This window comes from Ruditapes philippinarum, unplaced genomic scaffold (assembly GCF_026571515.1).
Source record: "Ruditapes philippinarum isolate M1 unplaced genomic scaffold, ASM2657151v2 ctg132_1_1_1_1, whole genome shotgun sequence".
Taxonomy (NCBI): domain Eukaryota; kingdom Metazoa; phylum Mollusca; class Bivalvia; order Venerida; family Veneridae; genus Ruditapes; species Ruditapes philippinarum.
The window spans coordinates 153,875-181,124 of NW_026860195.1; the positions used below are offsets into that span (position 1 = coordinate 153,875).

Consider the following 27,250-nt stretch of genomic DNA (forward strand, 5'->3'; position numbering starts at 1 on the left):
TTGCTCTTAAATACAAAACTATGTCATGAATGAAACGTTATACATGTATGTTATGCATGTACGTATGTATGCCGTTCTTTATGATAAAGTATGAATAAAACTTTTCCTCTTAATCAGAAAGAATAGATTAAGAAAGATTTTAATTGCCATTTTTAACTCTTATTAAAGTTAGTAAAATATATCATGCACTTTGTCAATTATTTATTTTGTAATAATCCAACAAATTAGACTTGTCAAAGGGACTTTCACATAACTTTGTACGCGCAATATCCTTTTCCAAAGGGGCATAAGTTAAGAAATACTGATCACGAAGTTTTGCCCCCTGTCCTGAAGAAACTATGACAATAATAAGTACAAAATCAAGTTGTTTTTTTTAAATCTTGTTTGAAAAATTTCTACTAATAGTCGGTTATAACAAAAATTCGCACATGCTTTCAGGATAAGACTCTTGTCATGCGTATCAAGTTTTTATAGTTTCCTGTTGATATCAATAATTGTTCTTCTTTAAAAGAAATTTTGACAAAAAATCGAAGCATCACTCCATATGTATAACTCCCAAAATGTAGAATTACGAATAATGACCCTTGGTCATACAAACTATGTTAGGACAGTTCGACATATTCGAACTTGACCTTTTTTTAGGATGTTTTGATCAAAACAGTAGCCTCTAGACTGATAACAAGTTTTGTTCATCCGAGATGACCCATGTTCAAACACTTTATATAAATTTAGTGACCCATGTGCAAGATATATAAATTACATATTTATATATTAGGAAGAAAGAAATTGTGAATAACAGCTAAGGACAGACAGATTTCCATCCTAATAGCTTACCTCCGAGCTCATGGGAACTTAGAAGTGAAAAGTTACGATTGATACAGTAGTATAAATATCAAAGTTTATTGGCTTAAGATACTAATCTTGATAATAAATTGTTCTATATAATTTAACACACATGATAAATATATTGAATATATATACACAATGTCATTTAGAATGCATAAAGGGATAGAACAGCATTGTGGTACATAAAGCAGAAAGGCAAAGGTGACTTCATACAATTTTTCATGTCATACTTTGTCATGCTCACATTAAACACATTGTCCATGTTGTTTAAGGTCATGTTGACATCAAGCGCATTATCAATGTTATATGACATATATGCATGTTTACATGCTATCTATTTGTATTATGTCATGTTGACATCAAGCACATTATCTATATTGTATTATGTCAAGCACATTATCTATATTGTATTATGTCATGTTGACATTAAGCACATTATCCATGTTGTATAATATCACATTTGCATAAAGCATGTTATCCATGATATATTGAGTCGGTATAAGTTCTTTTAAGTCCAAGATGATACAACAGAATATTCCTTGCTTCGTTTTTTTAGTGTTTAGACTTAATTTCTGATTGAAATTTACTTTGTGTCAAAGTTGCCATCTTAAATAAGCCCATTATTTCACAATACATACTTGACAGACTTTCTTCACATTATGGTATTTTACTGATAACTATATTACTATGATCTTAACAATTAAGCATTGTTTACATAAAACTTGGATTATCTTATATTGCCTACAATTTTGCATCAACAATAACTGTTTTGGTATCAACATTTATAATTGTCTGTGGTAATGGTGGAACATCAACAAATTTGCCTGAAAATAAAGAAAAAAATGTCAACAATAGATATGTAAAAAGAAATTGCTGATGTTGAAACTTGGTCAATGTATCATGAAGACATTTACTTAGATTATGGCAACAGCCTTTGAATTAGAATAATTTCATTGATGAAGGTATCAATAAGATCTAATCCTAAACAGGTTTTCACAGTGCTGGATAGTGTAACTACATGTATAACAATGTAGATAAGAGGTAGAGATTTGGCAAACATGCAAAATATCCTTAATGGACTTATTAGAAAAAATCGCAAAATCAGTACTGACTTATTAGTGAACAGTGCAGCACTACCATGGTAGTAGTGCCAAGTGATGTTGGTTTGTACTTGTCTCATGGGTAATTTCAGTTGTCACCAGCAACGGTTGATATAAACATTTTGACATTTTCTAGAATGTTAATATGTTTTTTCTTTGATTTAACCTGGTGACCTAGCTTATGACATAACATAAACCACAGTTTATTCTTTCAGAAGTAATTGATCAGACATGGCTAACAGGACGTCCATACATACAGTTGAGAGCACTATAATGATGGGTAAAGCCCTAATGTCAAATCAAAACTAATCAAAACTAATCTTCTTTTTAACCTTGGTGCATAATTCATATAACTCTCTAGAGTTTAGACTCTCAAAACCTGTATCTAGACATTGCAGTTTCACACAAGAAGATTCAAAAACTGTTTTTTCACCAGTCAAACTGAAGAAACTAAAAGACTAAACTCCCTGGAAAGGGACAATTTTGACAGAAGGGTCAAGATTTTAATAACATTTGTAGAGCACCACAAGGTGACACTACAAGCTAAATATCTTTTAGCATTGTAGTTTAACATGGTATGCTCCTTTTTATTTATACTTAAATTTGGATTTCAACCTCAACCTTGATCAGAGGAAGTCCAAACCTGGTGCATCCTCAACCTTGAATCAGAGGAAGCCCAAACCTGGTGCATATCATTTTATGATGAAATTCTTTCAGGTGTAAAAAACATTTAAGTGAATAATCTACATTTCTAAACTCATACTTACTTAGATCTTCTGTAACCCTGGATAATATCACCAGATTTGGATACATGTACGTAGACCCATCTCTAAATAATATAAATATATTAATTACAGCTTTAATGAAAGAATTAAAGATATTGGTGTTCAGGTTTATTTTTTTAGACCATTTTCTATCATTCTAGATAGTTTTCAGAGCAAAATTCAACAAAAAAAGTTGTTATTTTTTTATCAGATTTTTCAAACAAAGTGGCACCGTCAATGTCTTGGTTTGCAAATATGAAGGGAAGAAATGAGAAAGGCGAGTGCATCTACTGTGAAAAATATCACGTGTCCGGCCTCCTTTGTTGATATAAGGAAAATCGCTGATAGTGTTAGAATTTTATTCTGGGAGCAAGACACATATTAATCATCTTGTTTCATGTAAATAATTGAACCTGTAGTGAAATTCTATATTTTGTTTTGTTGTAAAATTTTTTACAAAGATTTATTACAATCAAAATCCATTCTAGAGTAATGAATCTTCAACAAAGTGCTACACGTTGTGAAAATTCATCATAGGCTACATGCAAAACTTTTTACTAGGAATTTTATAAGATCACAAAACACAATTTTTTCAGACAAAATCCATTCTAGTTCTGGACAGTGACCTAAACCATGCTCCTGAAGACATGTGTAAAGTTTCAAGCAAATACCTTGAACAGGTAATAAGATGAGAAGTTGCATACAAGTTGTCCCCTGATATGAATGCACCCATAAAGCTGGATAACCCTACATTACTTTTTTTTAATAGTCAACCAAATATAAACATAATAAATGTATGCACACACATATATGTACTTAAATATATTTGTACAGACATTATAGATGCCTTATGACTGGTTAAATAGTAACAATACATATCCAAAATAGTAAATCACAGTATGTTGAATAATAATAAACTAACCTTTTTTCTTTATGTACGGCCCCTAAGTGATACAAGGAGTGTAAGGAATTATTCATCATATCTAATGAGAGGATTTCCTTGTGGTTTACATGCCCATCTCGTATCAGCTGTGAGCTCAACAATTGTGCTTCTTTTGAAATGGTTTTGGGTAACTTCACCAATGGCTTACCATGAGAGCCAGCTTGCATAGACAAAAGATATCGGCACATCACCTGTAATAAAATAGCAACAACTTTTTGACATTTGTTACCTACAGTTGCAAAACAATCAATATAAATTGAAATCTTTCACAACAATTACTACACAGTTCCTGTTTCCAAATTCAAAGAATTCTCTTGAAAAATACATACTCTATTAATTCTATAATATTTCTATTTAATTACTGAACAAAAAGTACAGCAAAGTTTGACAACATAAATTTGTTTCAGAAATAAAAATCTTTCAATTTGGGAAGAGACCAATGCATGTAATTCCTCTCTAACAGGTTTTATTTAAACACTCTGATGACAATAAGGGAAAAGATATATTGTAACAAAACAAAGCTTTCATTAAAGTTGTAAAGCTATCAATTATTTCTCTTATTTTCCAATAGATAGTTCCTCCACCCTTCATAACCTGCTTTCCTCAAGCAAAATTATTAATGACATGGAACAGTGGTATAAATATAATTATTTATTATTCTACATTTTGTATATTAATATAATAATTAATGTTAATACATGGATGTATCGGATGATTGGATGTTCATACATCCAATCATTTCATTTATATTGTACCACATGACCATCCAATATTTTTTCATTATAAACACTGCAGTGTCCATTATAATTATCCTATATGGACAATAAAGTGTGTTTGGCTTTTTCCATGTAATATCAATGATTGAAGCAGTTCAAAACAAAAGTATTCAAATAAATATTATAAAGAGCGTTGCAAGCATCTTGCAATGCCAAACTTTTAACAATATCAAGTTGCATTTCCTTAATATAATTTGGATTTATAATAAACAGCTTATTAAACATTAAACAAGTGCAATGCAGGAATATACTAGTATATAGCTTTAGAAATCAAATAAGACTTTTATAAAGAATAACTGAAGGCTTGTCGAAGCTGTGTACTTGTCCAATTTTGTTTATGCATTATACAGTTAAATTTTAAATAACCTACAGATCTTCATGTAATTTGTTTAAATATCTTTAAAAGAAAAGTATATTCACTAACTGTAGGCATAAAAGGAAAACCCATGACCCCACAAGATGAAGGTAAATGTGACCTTAGACGTTTATTTTAATAACTTTGATAAACTTCGGTAGAGGACCAGAACCATTTAAACAACTATGATAGGGGACCACCCAAGGATCAATCCTGAGAACGATCAATCTGTGAAGATTGGTTAATATCGTCATTGATTTTAGAAGTGATGTTTTTGTCTGATACATGATATTCAGGTTTAACATTATCCAGCATACAAGCAACATGGATTCTGCATATTGCCTTGTTGATGTGAACCTTTGAACCAAGTATGAAGACCCAAGGAACATGATTTATGTAATTTTTTTGTCAGGTACACAAGGCAATGCTACATTTAAAATATCTGATCAGTTGGTATTGTAGGTTCACAGAAAGGAAGTCAAATGTAGACATTCAGACAGACTAGTAAAGACATTCCATTTTCCCTCTCCTGATTTTATAGGTAGGGGATAACAAAACTTTTGTATATCATACCCAGTATCCAAGGAGGAAGGGTTCAAACATCTTACTGAAGAATGTTGTGTACTTGTTTGTTGACTTCTTTATCTGTACATTACCATTCTCTACAACCACTCCACAGCCATGTGTCAAAGTTGCTAATGCCAAGTCAAAATCCTGTTATACAATATATACACATTCTTATATGATGCAATCAATTTGACAATATTCACAACAAGAAGTGACATCTGCTCATGAAAAAAACCCAAGTCTTATTTCTTCTTTGTTCTGATAAAAAAATTTGCTGCATTTAATGATACAAATATAAAATTAACTAATTTTTTAATGTGATACTCCATTGATAAAATAGTGCACAAGTTTCTGTGTAGTTGTGATGCCACTACAATGTGTTAAACTGATTAACTAATATAAACTAAAGTTACCTGCCACGCTAAACTTGACACAGTCAAACAAACACAAAACACCGGTGCATGTGCATATTTATTTTCACAAAGAACATTTTATGACGGAATGAGTAAGGCACTTACAGACATGTGGAATAATGGAGCAAGAGTTTATTCACCATAAAGTTAACAAAGCACTTGCTGAGCATCAGATGACTATCAATAGAGCCTGGGCAAGGCTCCATTAGTATGAGTCAAGGACATATTCCTTACAGTATGTGCATACAGACTTCATACCATTTGCTCCAGTCAAATTTATCGAAATTGGTTGAGTGGCTTTTGAGATGAGGCACACATAAAAATTGTCTACACACAACCAGACAAGCAGCCTCAAATCAGTATAACCAGTTTCCAACTTTACTGTGTGTGTGGTTTAAAAAAGATAATGAAATTACCTGGTCAGTTTGTCCGGGCATAAAAATAAACTCCCTGTCTAGCAACTTTTCTAACAATGTGTACTTGGATTTCAATTCCGCTGAAACAAGATTTGTAAATTTTTCAATTTCTACATTTTACATTAAAAGTAGTAATTAACATTTATCTTGAAAGATATGTTTATTACTGTCATATTGACAATATTTATGATATATACCTACTGGCATATGAGACACACTATGTTAAGAAAATATTCAATATGAAAGCAAGGCAATATGTCTCTCACACATCAAAAGAAAATCCTAAACAAGAGGGCCATGATGGCCCTGAGGTCGCTCACCTGTATATAGGCCTCCCCCTCCTGGCAGGGCCAATTTTAGTCCAAGGGCTTTTATTTGAACAAACTTGGTAGACACTCATAAGAAGATGTTTCATGCTAAACATCTAAGCTCATTGGGTTTTTTCAAAGAAGATTTTTTAAAGTTTTTGCTATTCACATATAGTTAAAAACAATGACACCACTAGGGGGATGCCAGTTTTGACCCCAGGGCTTTTATTTGAACAAACTTTGTAGACACTAACTAGAAGTTGTTTCATGCTTAATATGTTAACTCTAGCTATTTCGGTTTTTTCACAGAAGAGTTTTAAGTTTTTGCTATACACATATAAGGAAAATCAATGACCCCCGGGGCGGGGCCAATTTTGACCCCAGGGCTTTTATTTGATCAAACTTTGTAGACACTCACTAGAAGATGTTTCATGCTTAATATCTAAACTGTAGCTATTTGGGTTTTTTCAAAGAAGATTTTTTAAGTTTTTGCTATATACATATAAGGAAAATCAATGACCCCCTGGGGCGGGGCCAATTTTGACCCCAGGGCTTTTATTTGAACAAACTTGGTAGACACCCATTAGAACATGTTTCATGCTTAATATCTTAGCTCTAGCTCTTTGAATTCTTTAAAAGAAGATTTTTTAAGTTTTTACTATGTGCATATAGGTAAAATCAATGACCCCCTGGGGCGGGGCCAATTTTGACCCCAGGGCTTTTATTTGAACAAACTTTGTAGACACTAACTAGAAGTTGTTTCATGCTGAATATGCTAACTCTAGCTATTTCGGTTTTTTCACAGAAGAGTTTTAAGTTTTTGCTATACACATATAAGGAAAATCAATGACCCCCGGGGCGGGGCCAATTTGACCCCAGGGCTTTTATTTGAACAAACTTTGTAGACACTCACTAGAAGATGTTTCATGCTTAATATCTAAACTGTAGCTATTTGGGTTTTTTCAAAGAAGATTTTTTAAGTTTTTGCTATAAACATATAAGGAAAATCAATGACCCCCTGAGGCGGGGCCAATTTTGACTCAAGGGCTTTTATTTGAACAAACTTGGTAGACACCCATGCAGCCATTACAACATGTTTCATGCTTAATATCTTAGCTCTAGCTCTTTGAGTTCTTTAAAAGAAGATTTTTTAAGTTTTTACTATGTGCATATAGGGAAAATCAATGACCCCCTGGGGCGGGGCCCATTTTGACCCCAGGGCTTTTATTTGAACAAACTTGGTAGACACTCACTAGAAGATGTTTCATGCCAAGTATCTAAGCTCTAGCTCTTAGGTTTTTTTTAAAGAAGATAATTAAAGTTTTTTCTTTTGGTTGCCATGGCAACCAGAGTTCTGCATGGAATTAAATTCTTTGAACAATTTTTAAAGGTGACCACCAAAGGAACATTCCTGTGAAGTTTGGATGAAATTGGCTTAGTGGTTTATGAGGAGATGTCATTTAAAGTAAAAGTTTACGGACGGACGGACTACGACCGACGGACGCCGGACGAAAAGCGATCACAAAAGCTCACCCTGTCACTTTGTGACAGGTGAGCTAAAAACAGGTCCCAGGAAAGGAATTTTGATCTTTGACTTTTACAAAGACATGGTTTATTTTGAAAAGAGAATAACCTTTGAACTAGTGTCATGCATCTTTCATGCCACATATCATCTACTTATTATGGTCATGTGCACTATTTATATTGAAAACTCATTATGTATACAGAAGTTATGGAGTAGAAACAAAATGTGTATTTTTTTCTTACAAACACACTAATGTACAGACAAGGATAACACTAAATGCTCCCCTCCTCACATACACAACCCACCATACATTACATGACAAGGTGATTTTTTTTAACAAGAACAGAATGTGAGTAACTTATAATAAAGATAAAATCTATTTGTAAAAGTTATCAACATAAATACTTACATACAGGAAAAGTGTCTTGAACACAAGTATTTATGGGAATTGCTATAAGTGCCACACGCACAAATACATTTAACAGCTGGTTTCTATAGAGACAAACCATCATTTCTTGTGCTGCTGATGTCATTAAATTATCTCCAGTTTGATTGACTAATGTATCATCAACTGCTACCAGTTCAACTATATCCTCTGCAGTTATGTGTGCAATATTTTTATGTGTGAATATGTTATGTCTAATAACTGCCTCTGCTGACTCGTTTACTTAAATGTAAAAAAAAAAAAAATATCAATTCTGATATGTTATATAACACCATTTACTAAAATGTAAAAAAAAAATATAATATACATTCTTATATGTAATATAACAAGCAAATTCGTTGAATTTATATCCCCCGCCGAGTACTGGTTATTATTAACACAACAACTGAAGACATAAGGCTATGCAACAGACCGGAACCATTTGATCAACTTTGGCAGGGGACCACCCTAGGATCATTCCTGTAAAGTTTGGTTGCTGTGCAGTCATTTGTTTCTGAGGAGATGTTGTTTAAAGAAATTGCTGACGACGCATGACGACGGACGGTGGGGGATCACAATAGCTCACCTAGATGTAAAAACATCTTAATCTCCAGACTTCATTATTCGTAATTTAGTGATGTTGATCATTATTCCTGTAAAGTTGGTCGATTCTAACTCAAGCACTCAAGGATCAAATAACAACATAATGAAACAGTTTTTCAAGGGAAATAACTCTACAAATACTGGATAAATCCACAAGCGAAACCCCAGGAACAAACTAAATATGCTGAGCAACTTTCCAATAAGGTTAAATGACTCTATGTCAAATCCTTTTTGAGTTACATGCGACACATGTTGAAAATTGCAAACATTTTCTAAGTCAAGGGCAATAACTCTAAAAATACTAAATAAATCCAGACGAATATACCCAGGTGCACAACTACACATGCTGATCAACATTCCTGTAAAGTATCATGACTTTAGGTCAAATACTTTTTGAGTAACATGTGACACAAGTTGAAAATTGCAAAATTTTACTAAGTCAAGGGCAATAACTCTAAAAATAGTAAAAATATCCGGATGAAAATACCCAGGTGCACAACTACACATACTGATCAACATTCCTGTAAAGTTTCATGACTCTAGGTCAAACACTTTTTGAGTTACATGCGACACAAGTTGAAAATTACAAAATTTTACTAAGTCAAGGGCAATAACTCTAAAAATGCTAAAAATATCTGGATGAAAATACCCAGGTACACAACTACACATACTGATTAACATTCCTGTAAAGTTTCATGACTCTAGGTCAAATACTTTTTGAGTTACATGCGACACAAGTTGAAAATTACAAAATTTTACTAAGTCAAGGGCAATAACTCTAAAAATACTAAAAATATCCAGAAGAAAATACCCAGGTGCACAACTTCACATGCTGATGAACATTCCCATCAAGTTTCGTTGAATTCCAGCCATTAGTTGCAGAGAACTACTCCGGAAACGAAATTCGGACGTTTTACTAAGTCAAGGGCAATAACTCTAAAAATACTAAAAATATCCAGACGAAAATACCCAGGTGCACAACTTCACATGCTGATCAACATTCCCATACAGTTTCGTTGAATTCCAGCCATTAGTTGCAGAGAACTACTCCGGAAACGAAATTCGGACGGACGGATGGACGGACAACGCCAAAACTATATCCCCCTCCCGATTCCATCGGCGGGGGATAACAATACCCTAACTTTCATTTAGACATAAAGCACTGAAGAGAAATATGTGGTTGTCAAACCAAACTTAATCACTCAACTTAGTATATTTCTCAAATTTTAAATATATAAACATATGTTCATTCTTAAAAAAACTTAACAAAACAGAACTTATTGAGGAATATAAAAAAGACCCTATGATCTATTTTTTTTTCTCAAAATTTTATTCTGTTATATATATGACAAAAATATGGAAAATGTTTGATGAACAATAAAAGTGTAACCAAGGCTTTCTTTAGATGACCTATTACATGGCAAAGATTTAACCTTGTGATGTAGCATGCCCTAAACTGGTGACAAGGTTTTTTGTTTGATTTGATTTGACTGTAGGTGTGAAATTATTTATTTCCAAATTAGTCAAACATACCTGGCCAGTCTATATATGCACCAAGATTTGATGCTTGTCGTTTCAACCAATCTACTTCTTTTATCAATTGTTTCATTGGTATACCCTCCATATTTTGCAACAATACTGCTGCTATCATGGACCAGGGAGCAATTGCCATATTTCTTAACTGCTGTAATGTTATATTGTAACATAACTTTTGTATCAATGCTTGCTCTTGGAATGACAGACTAGCAATATACCTGAAAATAGATTTTGAAATCTTTAAAACATCATCTGCTATCTAACTATCCTGTATTATGTCACCGAAAGTTTTTATTACATTTACACAGTTGAAAATCAATTTAAGTCTAAAATACACTTACACAGTTGAAAATCAATTTAAGTCTTAAATACACCTTTACAGTTGAAAATCAATTTAAGTGTTAAATACATTTAAATAGTTGCTCAGCTAGAAGCTATATTGGTAAGAGGCAAGTGGTTTAAAGTTAATGTTCTTAACCACTCAGCCAAGGACACCCAATATATATTCAAAAATAATAGTGGTAATAAAAAAGTTCATCAATTGCACTTCTGAGGTCTTCCGTCACCAGGAAAACTAGACACAAACTCCAACTGCGCTAATATAAAGACTATGTGATAAATACACTAAGTTCAATTCCCTGCCATAACCTCAAAAACAGGGACATAGGTCTTATACCCTACACATAGTCTACTTATGGTGGTATTGTAAACAGATTTAATTGTCTCAATCCAATCTGAGCTGACAAAAGATGCATAATTATGCCCTTGTGTCAATAAGAACAACATTTCCTTGGTGTAAATATGAACATAGCTTATTATGAAATGAAAACAATACCTTGGTGATAAATTATGTGATGTTCTATCCACAGAATCTATAGAGTAGTTTCTAATTGAAACAGGCTCTCCAATAAATATATGAACATTCCCATAATCATCTGACAATATACTTCTGGCTTTGAACACACCCTATACATATATATAAAATATCTAGATTAATGTTAATCTCTTTATTAATGAAATCAAAGTTTATGTAAGAGTATGTTATAAATTTACAAACAAACATCTCATTAATCAAAATTCAGCCTAAGGATGGATGTTCTTTGAACCTGTACATTTGTCAATGTATTTCAATACACATCAGTCAATAAATAAACACAGTGGGAAATCAATTTTTAGCACCAGTGACCCTGGCCGAAGGAACCCCAAAGTCCACCCACAATTATAAAACCACCCAGGCTATCTTACCTATCTATCAAATATGAAATCATTAGTCAATATTTATAATGGTGCATTAGCAAAAATGTAAAAATCTATTTTTATCAGTCTGGTAACCTTATTCTTGACCCTAGTCAACACTTTCTCCACCCAAAGTTAAAGGGCCACCCAAATTAACTACCTAATGTGTAAGACATTAAAATTTTAGTATAATTTTAAAATCTGAAAGCATGAATAAGTTTCAATAGTACTGATGTTTAAAGATAAATGTTTCAAGATCATTTCTGTGCTGTTTGGTCCAAATCTACCATGTGGTTTAGCAAAAGAAAATGTGAATGATGACAGACAAGTAAATAAACTTGAATAAAGCTTTCACCTATTACAAATGTACACTTGTATTACATATACTGTATAAGTACTTATTTTGGCGGGGGTTTATATTTGGCTATATTGGCGGTCAGGGTCAGTAGCGCCAATTCAAAACACCGCCAATTTAAAGCACCGCCATTTTAGATCATCGCCATTATTCTTTGAAAGGTAGACAACTCATGGTAAAATAGCTTTGGTTTGTCCGAGTAATCTCCCTTGATTATTTGTAATAAAAATAAACATTACAAGTAAGCTGAAAAGAATTCCATGGTCCAGTTACCACACGGTACCATATTTACACCTGTCTGATCCCAGTTAATTATAAGAATTAGCACGATGTAAAGATAAAGGCTGCGTGACCGGTGTTATTTTTATTTATTTTTTTTATTCTTTATTTGTAATCGCCAATTCATGACCCCATATTTATGCCAACAAGTGTTTTAATTTGGCGGTCTAAAAGCGTTTGCGCCAATTTATGACCCTGCCAATTCAAAACACTTTAAAAAATGCCAACATTTGACACCGCAGATATAATGCGCTATACAGTATACAAATCTAAGCTTAAATGTTGAAATTGCTATAAGAGAAATGCCATGGACAAAATAACTTACTGATGCCGATTCTTTAGGTTTAGGGACACCAAGTAGTTCATAAGCATACAACTTCTCCTCTAGCACCCTGTCATATGATATACTCACAGGAACAATCATTATATCAGGTACCTGGGCCTTGAAGTATGGCTCTAAACATGCTGACATCATGCCTGACACCAATATTAGTCATTATTATGAATACAAAACACTAAAATATTCAAGTGTATTGCGGTCAAAAATGTAATTTGAATTTTACTATGTAAATCTACATTTATTCATTAATATTTTAATCATACAGTATGTTCTACTTCAAAAGCATATTGATAACAATACTTTTCAAGAGTTATTGCAAATTGCGTTTTTGTATTCCATACATTGTTTTCTAAATCACTTTTTGTCATCACAAGACAGTAAAGAGAGAGGCCAATTTGAACCTCTGGGTCATGATTTGAACAAACTTGGTACTGATTAATCAAACAATGCTACACATTATGATTAAAGATCAAAGATCTAGGCATTAGGGTGTGACAGATAAAGATTTTTTAATTTTTTTCCTATATGCCCAAATATCTAAGCTCTGGGCATTGTAGTTTCACAGAAGAAGATCTTTGATGTGTTTTTCTTAGTTAATATAAACAAAATTATCCCGGGAGTGGGCCAATTTTGACATTAGTTGTATTATTTATAAAAATTATAAAGAGAATCACAAAGTGATGCTACATGCCAATCATCTAACCCTTAGGCATTGAAATTTTAAAGACGATATAAATGTGTGAATTCCTATAAAAGTCTTCAAAGTAGATATTCTCTTCCCAAGTTAGCTTACGATCCCATTCTAAAAGAAACCTATCTAGTTTTCTACTTAAAATTTAAAACAGTTTGATTACCGAAATCATATCTCTTGCTGACATACTGAATAGAAAAGAACACTTCCAATCCTACAAATAGTAAAATGCTTATACATGTAAATAACTAAAATTATAAAAACACATGAAAACATGATTTACCAAATTTTGGACACAATGATTTCTGTGTCCGACTTCTTGTTCCTTCAACATAGAATTCTACCGGTGAGTCACCATTACAAATGTGTGTCTGTACGTACTCGGTGAACACTGCCCAATACAACTGGTCATCACCAAAGCTGCGGCGTATATAAAATGCTCCAGAGTTACGTAACAACCAACCAAAAAATTTCATACCCATAAAGTCTGAAATATAGAATAACATGAGATATATGTGGAGCTATTTCAAACATAAATGCTATGTGAATGAGACATTTTTGTACATTGATTTATACAGAAGTAAGAGAAAATGTGAAAGACAAATCAAAATTTAAAAAAGCATATTTTTATACTTTGATAAAATTGTTTTGTTTGGAGGTTCATATAACGAAAAACTGAAAAGGGCTACATAATTGTTAAAATTGATTGAATTATCTATCCCCCATTAAATAGAGCTGTCATCAATAGAAATGATATTGATGTATCACTGGTATTTTTCTGTTGATCAACAAACAATACACATTTAAAATCATTGATAATTTTCACTAATTTAGCAGATGCCCATATCTAAAACTATGCTGTCATTAAATAACTGACATATTTCATAGCAGTGCCGACAAAAAAGGGCAAGAAAAAAAAATCAATCATTTATAAACAAGACACATTATAATTGACTAAATTGTATAGACAGAACATGTATTTTACTGAAATCATTTGAACAGGTGTGAAAGTAAATTATAGACTTGAGTTATAAGTTACTATAAATACAGCAGTGTATTGCTGATAGTTGTCATTCAATATCAATATATCATCAATATCATTAGATTTATATCTAATATACACCAGGCTAATAGGCACCAGCCCACAAAAAGACAGTTATAAAGAATAACAATCTAAGGATTCAAGAGAAATGGAATATGTTTATGCTCAAATAATCAAATTCATTTAATCCAATTTGACATGGAAAATACTTATTCATAACTTTATAGTAGAAGGCCACCAAGGGATCAATCCTATGAAATTTGGTGATCAACATTTACTACAATGGTTTGGATTGAGATATTCTTACTTTATATTACAACTGTAAACATATGTCCCACATCATGCTATCATAAAATCTAATATAAGCTCAAAATGCAGTTTCCTTTTAACAAGATTTAGTTAGTTTATAATGATAATATTAACAATAAGACATACCCATAGCTGCAGCAATCACAGGCAGTGGTAGGTCATAATGAAAGAACACATAAGACATGAGTAAAAAGTCAAGGTAACTACGGTGACTAGGCATTAATAATATCGGATATTCTTTCATCATTGCTCGAACCTGAAAAACAACATAAAAACTTTCCTGTTAATAATATAAATGATACCCCTTTTTCCCTCTAATAAACTTGATAGATCCATTGGATCTTTGATAGGGCCATAGACTGCATTTGCCTAATAAAGTACCACCACATTGTTAAGAACTTATAAAACCAGAAACAAAAGTATCTAATCATTTGTATGCATCACCTAACAAAAATCAATGTCAAATAAAACCTAACATGTGAAACAAAACATAATTATTGTTTGTAACTTACAATTATGTCAAATGAGCTTGCATGTACATCATTTCAAAACATGGAAGCAAAAGATTACAGGGCTCCAGCTTACATAAACTCATTCATTTCATTGATTGAAGCTAAATAGCAATTCTGTCCGTGGGTCTGGTTTAAACATATAATGTTGAAATAAAAGTGGAACTCCATCAGTAAATTTTTTAATTAGTTCATCCAAAATATATACGTAAATTCAAATAACTTCAATATATCGTTAACATAGAGTATCAATAATTTACTTAACATGAGAAACCTCCAGAAAATATACCTTAAAATTATAAGGTAGTTAACCAAACAAAAATGTCATATGCTTTCTTACCTTTTGAATGGCCTCTTCATTGACATAGATTCTCTGGAAAAGACTTTTCATGACTTTCACAAGAAAAATTGCAAATCCACGAATTACACCAACACGTAAATTGTGAGCCATCTCATCCACCACAGCCTCTGCCTCTTTCATTACATCTTCTAGTGATGATCCAGTTTCTTCACATATCTATATCAAAAAGAGTGCATAACTTTACAAAAATAAATTTTAAGATTACCTGCCCTTCTGTAATGGTGTCATATTTAGAAGTGAACATGTATATATCAAGTTTGAAGTGAACAACATTGATAGATTCTAAGAAAATTGAACTTGACATGACAAAAAAATTTTAGTTGAAAAACAAAAAAATATCAGTTGAAAAAGCGGCATAACTTTACATATGTCAAGGTATGAAACTGTTCACTAATTTGGGGAGATAGTGTGTACAAAATGTAAGTGGCCAGATTGCACAGTCATTAGAAAGTTCTGTGATATGGTATTCAGATGGTATAACTAATTAACTTGAAGTTGCTAATAGTTAAAGGAAACACATTAGTTTTACAGGTACTTTTCAATTGTGACTGACCTTTGTACCAATTTAAGCTAAAAGCACTACTGCCAAATGATATCAAACTTATTTAATTCTTTCAGAACTACAAAGATTTAATATGATGTAAATTACCTTCTCTACAGCAAATTTGACTCTGTCACTATTTAAAACATCTTGTTTGACCTCAGCTGGTGACCTGGGTTCATTGTACTTGTATGCAGGTACTTCTCTTTGTCGAAGAGCCCAGCTTACATCACTTGTGTTTCGTCTTTCATCCAAAATATCAACAAAGAAATCTTTTTGTCGTGCTGACACCAAGCGAGGATCATCTATCAAAATTATAAAAGATGGGATAGTTTAATTGGCTCACTGTTTAAAGGAGTAAAATACTGTGAAATCATTATTATTTGTGGGTGATTAATTTTTTGTGGGTTTCATGGATCAGATAAACTTTGAAATTAAGTCCTGACTAAAAATATACTCATTCACTCAACAGCACCAAAAAAGGTGTGTCGTAATCACTGAATTTCACAGGTAAAATATTTAACTACATGTACAGCTGTTACATTAAGTACTTAACAACCGAAATATAAAACTGTTGATGAAAAATTATTTATTGCAGACTTGTAGTTGGTTATTTTGAATAATGAGGCATAAACATTCATCAATCTGACTAAAGTTCAGATCTACTTATTTCTTACATGTAGATCTGATTACCACCTTACATGTTTTGCCTTCATTGTGATTCGCATTTCCTAATAAAGCTATTTTTAGCCATGCAATCAAACCGGTTTTTACAGATAGGCATTAGAAGAAGTATCAAAATATTGTTGTCCTTGGAAGTAAAAGAAATTGTTGATTTTTGTTACAAAAAAATTATTTGAAGTAATTTGAAACAAGTAAACTGAAAATAATAGTCTTAATTTTTAATGGGCAAGATTGTTTTGCCAGTTAACATATGGGTATATGGACAATGCCGAGCTGATTTTAATTTATATACTCTCCAGCCAACACAAATTTTTGTTACAGCTATGGATTTTTATTCTCATCATGTTTACTGTTTAGAGGCAAAATTTTTCAACAATGATTAGAGAAGAAAATATAATTGGTTAATTTATTTATAGTTTTCATTATCTTTTATGACTGTCTAGTACTGTCTAGCCTTTTTTGTTGGGTTTTACTTTGCACAAACACAGTATAGGTCATATGGAGACTTTCCAATTTTAGAAGTGAAGGAATACTTCAGGTGCCACTGCAGGCATTATTTCTGGCACAAACGGGCACATGAGTAGGACCACCAATGTTCAGTAAACTAGCTGGATATCTTAAACTAGGATAGTCTATACCTAATAAGAGGGCCATGATGGCCCTTACAATGTATATCGCTCACCTGATTATTAAGGCTGTTAATTAATATTGTTACCAATGAATGAAAAGTAGATAAAATGTCATAATCTTAAAAAATAAACGGATATATATATTATAAAGTTCATATCTGCACCTGGAATAGTGAAATGTAAACAAGATTTTTCCGTATATGGGCTGTCACCTAGTTTTTGACCCCTGATGACCTACAAATGTACATGTACCTATATTCAAACCTGACCTAGCAATCATTTTAACAACCTTGCCCACAAATTTTCAGGATATTTGGGCTGCAAATTTTACATTTATTATTATTTGTTAACATGATTTTTCCAAAGTTTGACCCAAGATGACCCTTCTTTAAAGATGAGCTAGAAATCAACATATTAACAACCTATCTGACCAACATCCAGGATATCTGGGCTCTAGAGTATTAACAATATATATATGAGCTGCGTGACATACCGTAGTTTTTTTTATTTCAAACTTGAGCTTGTATTCACAAAAAAAACATTCCTGACCAATTTCCAGGATATCTAGACTGCAACAGTAGGCAAGGTTTTTCCATTTGGGCAGTGTGACCTAGTTTTTAACCCCAGATGAATGATATTCTATCTTGTGCTAGAAATCATCTAAACAATCTTTCAGACCAATTTCCAGGTTATTTGGCCCAAAACAGTAGCGGTAAGCCTCTAGTGTTAAAAAGGTTTTTACATATTTCGGCTGTGTGACCTAATTTTTGACCCCAGATGACCAAAACAGTATACAGCCACTGGAGCGTTAACAAGACCTTTTTATTTTTGGTTCCTGTGACCTAGTTCTTTCGAACTTGTCTGAGCAATTACTTGGGCAAACATCCTGACCAAGTTTGATGGCAACTGAGACAAAAATTTGAATAATAGTGTTTTTAATAACTAAGTGTGGTTGGACGACAGTTTACGGACAACGGGCATTCAATGATCCGAAAAGCTCACCCTGAGCCAGCTCAAAAAGACAATGCACAATATTATGAATACCTGCATTAATGAGTTGATCCATGCTGAGTTGCATAGGGCCAAGATTTCCTTGCAGCCAAGTTAGATTCAGGGCTAAGCTGACCTTTATTCAATTACACAAGATTTATAATCTTACACTGGCTGCTCAAGAGTAACTGTTAATGGTGGTAACGAGGCTCTGCAGAGTTACCACTATACAGTTATTTGAGAGCTAGATTTTCCTATATCTGTCATTCTGTGATGATACCCAGAGTCTAAAATCCTATTTCTTGCATACATGTCTTACTTATAAATAATATTTCGAAAAGAAATAATAAAAACTTATACTTTCATTTAACATTTTTATTTCTCATAGCGGCAAAACGCTGTCATCTTAAAAATGTAATTGTCACCGTTTAGAACTGTCACTATTTAGGGGAGAAGATGTGTAAGCAGACGGATAGCTCAGTCGGTAGAGCCCCGGTACGGTATTCTGAGGGTCCTTGGTTTGAGTCCCGGTGAGGCTGCACATTTTTCTCACCCACTGATTTGGCGCCCAACGGGGATCCATCACTGGATTTAGCTTAGTTTAATTTACATTGCTCTGTGAAATTCGAGGATTAATTTCAATGTAGCAGGGGACTATGTCATGGTTCAGAACTGTTCACTATTTATGGGAGATGTGTAAGCAGCCAGATAGCTCAGTCCGTACTGCAGTGACAAGGTATTCCGAGAGTCCCGGGTTCAAATCCCAGTCAGGCTTCACATTTTTCTCACGCTGTGAGTGTGACACAATTCATTCATGAAAGGTGCAATGTCGTTTCAAGCAAGAGGCCTCGCCTCGTCTTACACTGGATTGTAAGACAAGTTTTTCTATCGCCAGTGTAAACATTGACAATCCTATCTGATATGCAAGAAAATGTTCCGCTACATGTATATTTACACAACACTACCAGTGTAGGGCTACTTCATCAGTTCATGCAAAGCGTGCATATTAAACTTTAAAGCATACAGTACAGGTAACCTACTACACAATCGTATTTACAGTCATGGATTTTATTTATATTTATATGACAGGACTCAAAGGGATTTGAAACCTTTTCTTAGTATAATAGTACATATATATACTTAGAAAATGTTATGTGTACAACTGCATGTACAAGCCGGGTGAACCAAATCAACAGTCATAAAAAGGTGCAACTGTCCAACTCACCTTTTAAAATCCAGGAATTTCTTGACTGACCCGACATTTTACTATATTGATTGGTGGATAATTTAACCTCTGGGCTAGAAGATATCAAGATAGTCCTTTTAAATACATTACATTCCAAAGTACAAAATTTAAGTTTGTGCATTTGTTTTGACACAACATAATGAAGGGCGCTGATTGGCTGGACAGAGTCGCAAGACCACTACCGGAAAACGGTTAAAGTAATACGACATTCAAATTGAGTCAAATTTTATCATAATTATCGGATAGCATGACCACCAATACATGTACTTGTATTTGGAAAAATTTAACTTCCTGAAAAAACTATTGTGCGTCCTTGACCGCTGGTTCAAATGAAGGATTCTAATCATGTTTTTCAATCGGCAGTATCCTAATTGCCGGTCTCGTCCGGTCTGTCAAGAACGACAAAATCAGCAGTCTAGGCTCATTATCATATCATCATCAAAGTCTTATTTATAGAACTAGATTGACCGTTTTATGCGTGGTTTATTTATCTTCTTTAATTTAATGTATTACATGTATTTTTTGTGGTAGAGCTCTATGGTGTTTTTTTTTTCATAAAAGTCACCTTATTTTCAGCTACTTGAAGTTTGTGCTTCAGTGACTTACTCGATCAGTCCTTCAAACCGTTTTCCGGCCCCATCCAGTGCAATTATTTTGCATTGTTGGGGCAGGAAATAATGTACTCACTAGTCACATATGCAGATATTAACTAAATAAAGTGTTTTCCCTATAATAAATGAAGCATATGCTCGCCCATATGGTTTTAAACCGGTGGCGATGGTAAATAAACCCAACACACACACACACACACACCAAGAAAATGAAGAATAATCAAAGTGAAACGGCCCAAATACAATATATAAATCAAAGCACAGAAAGCAATGAATTTGTTTGGGTCTCAGAATGTCAGAAAGGTGAAGGTTGTGAGATTATAAACCAATTTGTTTGCATAGTGTCACCAATGCTGTTTTATAACTATAGTAATTAAATTGGCTTTAAGACTTATTGCAACACTGATATTCAATTCAATGTTTATTTGGCTTAAACAATTAAAAAAGAAAAACAAAAAACATAATTTGCCTTTACTGGGATTTGAACACCAGACCTCTCGCTTTCAAAGCGAGCGTATAAACCTCTCGACCACGTGGAGTTATAACATAACAGCCTGAAGAATACCATATTATTCTAAATTAGAGTTTGTATAACCCTTATTAATTTCGATATATTTTGTTCACGGTAAAACTGTTGTTTAACACTGAATCAAATAATCATGGGACTGAATATTAGCATGTATATCTATAAGAATAACAAAATATTAGAAATCTTCGACCAATCGGGAACTATTTTTTTTGTTACGAAAATTAATGCGCCTGTCATTTGACAATCTTTACGCATTGATCTCCCCTTATTTTTTCGACGTTGAGGTACATATAAAGGGAAGTAACCGCTTCGAGGAGTTTGGACTACTTTCGGCATTTGCAAATAAGAACATCAGGGTCTGAAATTTCACTACCATTATTTGTTTGGTTTGACGACCCAAACAAATAAAAACTAACTGGTCTCTTATTCCCGACATCTACACCTAACATAGATGTCTAATATTTCATTACAAAATATTTCATTCTTTATTATTTCATCCATACATTACTAAGGAAATACATTGACTGGGTTACAGAATACAATATAGAGAGCAAGAGTCCCACCCCCCATAGAAAAAAGAAGTTTGTTTGAAAAAGGCTTATATATGCTGATAAATGTGATTAAACCTGTCTAACAATTATGTATTTATGTATACGACAAACTCACTTAACGGCTATAACCTCGAAGCTTATTTTAGTTAAATAATAATAATAAAAAAACCAAAGTTACTTATTATATACAGCCATTTACTCTGTGGTTATTGTAATATAATACAATTAGCAAACTTAATTTTATCATGAATATACATCTTGCGACATTAAACGGTAGTGTTGCGACATTTAACGGTAAGGGAAAATCGTGCGACATTTAACGTAACAGTTGCGACAGTTGCAATCTACCCCATCATGTATGATTTATGGCGAGCTAGGAATATTGCCTTTGTCATTGCAAATTAAGTCTAGAGTTCTGAACTCTTGGGGCAAATTGATTAATGATAAAAAAGATAAAATTTGTTCTATGCTGTATTTCATGTCAAAGAAACTATACTCTGATTTTGATATGGATTTTCCTTGGTTGAAATTTGTGCATACTTCCTTAAATTCTCTCGGTTTTTCAAGTCAGTCAATTCCGTCCCTCATTTTAAGAAAATTATTTCTGTTACAATTAAGGACCAATTCAAGGTTGCCAAACTTTTGTTTATAAATCCAGTAAATGTCTGAATTATAGAATTTTTAAAACTCAATATGGTTTTTTAACATTTTACCATCAGATTTAGCAATAGCGTTTTTCAAGTTTAGATGTATGAACAACAAAATGCCAATTGAAACAGGTAGACTTTTTTTTAAATTTTGGATAGAAGTCTAAGAGTGTGTTGTTTATGTTCTGATAATCTGTTAGGTGACGAATTTCATTACATGTATTTATTTAACTGTTCCTATTTTCAATGCCTGAGAAAGACATACTTAGACAATTCATATTTTCATAGACCAAACATTATTAAATTTTCAAAGTTAATGAATAGTGAAAGCAAAAATGTTTTACTCAATCTAGCAATATTCTTTCAGAAAATTATCTTTGTTTTTAATAATACATATTGCTATATTTTTTTTCATTTTGATCTCATTCTCCGATTCTAATTTTGTTAAATTTTGCACATGTTTTATTTTTAATCTATTATATATTGTTTTGTTTCTTTATGTACATAATTATGTTCATAACATTGTAATGGTTTCATTTTAATATGTATCACTTTACTTTTTTTGTAATCATTTGTTATATTGTTGTTTTCTCACATGCCCTGTTGGGCCTTGAGATATCAATAAAACTTTGAAACTTTGTCAATTCGGGACATTTAACGGTAGTCAATTGTGCGACATTTAGCGGCGGTTGTGACATTTAGCGGCAATGGTGCGACATTTAGCGGCGTTGTGACATATTACGGCGTCACAATACATCATATATTGGGTGTTCCATGAAATAGTTGCTAGATGGGCTACGTATATTGCAATATTATATTAGTTATTTCACTCCAATATGAATATCGTCGTCTGTTGTATACTTGTGCTCTCTCCAGATACGAATAGACTTACATTACATTTCTTGTGAATCACTTCTTATTGACGTACACATACATGACAGATATATTTAAAGTAAGCACATCATTACTGAGGTAAGCATCTTTTAAAATGCTCATTTTAGATTTTCTTGAGTAAAACTAAAATTTAAATATATTCTGTTTTCTCTTATTTATAGACCCAACCCCTGAAAATTCTTTTTTTTTTCTCATATAATTTTTTTAAAATCAGACTTTCCACTGTACATTATATTTTATAAAGAGAACAATTATACGCATTACATGCATTTATTTTCATAACATTTACTAAGTAAAGTTAAATAGTTGGAACACAGTTACACAGATACTGTTATGCTAATTATAATAAACAACAATTTTATTGCGATTCAAATGTTAATTGAATTTACGGGCACAAAATAATTCTTCAAAGAATGTGTTCCATGATTTTTTAACCACTTAACACTGATACAATGTTCTCCATTATGCGGCAAAACTTCATTCAATCATTCCACAAGTTTTATTTTCCCTTGTTTCTGAACATTTCACAAACATTATTTTCCTGATTTAAAAATTGCCATCTTATATGTCTTCTGATTTCAACAACAAAACACAATGTTTACATAAAGTTATCCGTCCTACTGCACGAAAGGCAATACTGTCAGGCGGACATATTAACATAACATACGTCCCCAGGCACACAACCAAGCCTAAACTTCTTGTGCCTTAATTTTTATGTAAACATAGGCTCAAGTTATCGTCATGGGACAGTACTTCGGCAAAAATGCCCCCAGGATAATATTTGAAAACAACGTGTGAAATATATCTCCAATATTTAATGCATACAAAACGCTTTTGAAACGTTCATGTTTTGCAAAATTTAAATTATTCTGTTATATACATAGAATGAAAAGTACTCAAATTTTTTCAAGAAATTATCCTTTTTAAAATTTCATAACGTTAACAGGGAGGTCATTAGAATCTACTCTTTTTTTAATGCAAAAGTTACCTCCCTTTGAACCCTTATGTCATTTGCAACGTAATCAGGGGAGGTCACTCTAAACTACTCTTTTTTAAGCACGACAGTAACCTTCCTTTTGAACCCATACGCTATTCACAATGTTATCAGGGGAGGTCATTCTAACCTACTCTTTTTTAGCGCAGCAATTGCCTCCCTTTGAACTCTTATGCAATTTGCAATATTTTCAAGGGAGGTCACTCAAATTGACTTTTTTTAGCGCACCAATTACCTCCCTTTGAACCCTTACGCCATTTGCAAAGTTATCAGGGGTGGTCACTCTTATCGACTCTTTTTTGAGCGCAACAGTTACCTCCGTTTGAAACCTAGCGCAGGAATTGCCACCCTTTGAACTCTTATGCAATTTGCAATATTTTCAAGGGAGGTCACTCAAATTGACTTTTTTAGCGCACCAATTACCTCCCTTTGAACCCTTACGCCATTTGCAATGTTTTCAGGGGAGGTCACTCTAAACAACTCTTTTTTTTAACGAACGCAACAGTAACCTCCTTTTTGAACGCTTACGCCATTTGCATTGTTATCAGGGGAGGTCACACTAACCTACTCTTTTTTGAGTGCAACAGTAACCTCCCTTTTGAACCCTTACGCCATTTGCAATGTTATCAGAGGAGGTCATTCTAACCTACTCTTTTTATTTATTTGGGTCGTCAGACCAAACAAATAATGGTAGCGAAATTTTAGACCCTGAGGCTATTAATTGCAAATTGCGGAATCCCTACTTGTAACCAGAAAGCGAAATCGTCAGCATCACCCTTCATTGCATATGTTTAACCAACAAATTCCAGAAGTTTCTGAACACAAACATTTAGGCATCTTTCTTTCTTCTGACTGCACATGGCACAAACATATTGAATACATAACTGATAAAGCTTGGAAAAGGATTAATATAATGCGTAAACTGAAATTCTCTCTGGATCGTAAATCTTTGGAAATCATCTATATAGCATTCATTAGACCTATTTTGGAATACGGTGATGTAATTTGGTGCAATTGTACCCAATATGAACTCGAACAACTTGATAAGATTCAAAATGAATGTACACGCATTGCAACTGGTGCAACCAAGCTTATCTCACTAGAAACTTTGCAGAAAGAAATTAATTGGGAATCGTTATAAACACAAAATAAATATGTTTTACAATATGCAGTCGAACAAAACTCCAGATTATCTCTCACCATTAATACCAAATCCAAATCAATCCCAGTACAGCTTACGAAACTCTGAAGATATCAGAGGAATTACATCAAGGACTACTCTGTACCACAATTCTTTCTTGCCATCAGTTATTCGTGATTGGAACAACTTGCCTGTTATAATACGAAACAGCCCTACAATATCTTCATTTAAAACTTTCTTAAACAAGGACAGAAAATATACACCAACATACTTTTATACAGGTAGTCGTAAACTACAGGTCATTCACACTCGGCTTCGAACGAACTGCAGCGCATTAAATCACCACCTGTTTTTGAAAAACATTTCTCTTACCCCTTTGTGTAATTGTGGGCAAATTGAAACTACCCAACATTTCTTTTTCGAGTGCTGTGCATACGATGCCGTCCGCAGAACACTCCTCCTTAACTTGCAAGACTTCAGCATAAACCTTCATAAACTTCTCTATGGTGACCCATCTCTTACATACCAGGACAACGTTATTATATTTACAAATGTACAAAATTATATAGAAAAAACGAAAAGATTTACTTAGATCCATTCTAATTGAGACTATAATCCTCTCTCACCCTTTTTCTTCTCTTTTCCATTATTTTGTTTTCTTCTTTTATATATATTCTTACATTTTAGACATCTACTTGTAGTTAATCTATTCTATAAAAGTTTATATATAAATATATATTTTTATGTGTGTATAATTAATACTTATTCCCTTGTCTAGTATATACTAATTGTAAACTTATTTAAGACAAACCATATAGTTCGCCAAAGGAGAAGAATTCTATAAGACTTGTCTTTCATTCTCATCCTTTTCCATTGTGTAAAAATGTTTTGTTTGTTATATATTTGTATGTACATTATATATACTTTCGGGAATAAATATGTTTAAACTAATTGCAAATGCCGAAAGTAGTCCGCTTTTTTGAAGCGGTTACTTCCCTTTATATGTACGCTAACGCCGAAAAATTCAGGGAGGCCACTGCGTAAAGATGGTCAAATGACAGGCGCATTAATTTTCAAGCAAAAAAGTTTCCGAATGGTCGAATATTTCTAATATTGTTTTATTCTTTATAGATATACATGCTTATAGTAAGCTCCATGATTATTTACATTTGTGTTAAACAACAGTTAGCGCTCGCTTAAGAAGCGAGAGATCTGGAGTTCAAAACCCAGTTAAGGCAACTCAATTTTTTTTTCAATTGTTTAAGTCAAATAAACATTGAATTGAATATCAGTGTTGCAATAAGTCTTATAGCCAATTTACTACAATTCAAACGCTGGAAAGCATTGGTGGCACTATACAAAAACAAATTGGTTTATAATCTCACAACCATCCCCAACAAATGCAGCGCCTTCTGTGCTTTGATTTTTGAGTGCAACAGTAACTGTGATTTTCAGAATTATCAATTTTGTTCATTTAACTGTTTGTTTTTTCTTTTTAAATATTGCATACTATCAATTAATTTACTAATTCAACCAGAAATAAAATAAAGGATAATTATCTCATTTTTATAACCTGATTATCAAATAAATTATAAATATATTCATCTAAAATCTAGTATCTAAAATCTGGTACAAAATCACAGTGGAGAAAAGAAATCACTGTTTCCTATCTTGCGAGCCTATACAATTCAATGTGTACCCTGCCTTACGAGCCTATATACAATTCAATGTGCACCCTATCTTGCGAGCCTATACAATTCAATGTGTACCTTGTCTTGCGAGCCTATACAATTCAATGTGTACCTTGTCTTGCGAGCCTATACAATTCAATGTGTACCCTGTCTTGCGAGCCTATACAATTCAATGTGTACCCTGTCTTGCGAGCCTATACAATTCAATGTGTACCCTGTCTTGCGAGCCTATACAATTCAATGTGTACCCTGTCTTGCGAGCCTATATAATTCAATGTGTACCCTGTCTTGCGAGCCTATACAATTAAATGTGTACCCTGTCTTGCGGCCCTATACAATTCAATGTATATCCTATCTTGCGAGCCTATACAATTCAATGTGTATCCTATCTTGCGAACCTATAC

The 27,250-nt window shown here is 33.0% G+C and overlaps 1 protein-coding gene across 1 annotated transcript; it reads right to left on the minus strand.

The window, feature by feature from the left end:
- Nucleotides 1–876: 876 nt before the first annotated feature.
- LOC132759181 (dihydroxyacetone phosphate acyltransferase-like) lies at nucleotides 877–19,908 on the minus strand. The gene is made up of 14 exons (XM_060750905.1): nucleotides 19,768–19,908; nucleotides 16,348–16,544; nucleotides 15,678–15,854; nucleotides 14,955–15,084; nucleotides 13,761–13,964; nucleotides 12,772–12,923; nucleotides 11,412–11,542; nucleotides 10,574–10,794; nucleotides 8,423–8,680; nucleotides 6,181–6,260; nucleotides 5,358–5,498; nucleotides 3,633–3,844; nucleotides 2,714–2,775; nucleotides 877–1,670 (listed from the first exon to the last, which is right to left on the minus strand). Exons 1-14 carry the CDS (start codon nucleotides 19,802–19,804, stop codon nucleotides 1,588–1,590), a joined length of 2,085 nt encoding a protein of 694 aa, XP_060606888.1. The 5' UTR covers nucleotides 19,805–19,908; the 3' UTR covers nucleotides 877–1,587.
- Between the last annotated feature and the right edge of the window lie 7,342 nt (nucleotides 19,909–27,250).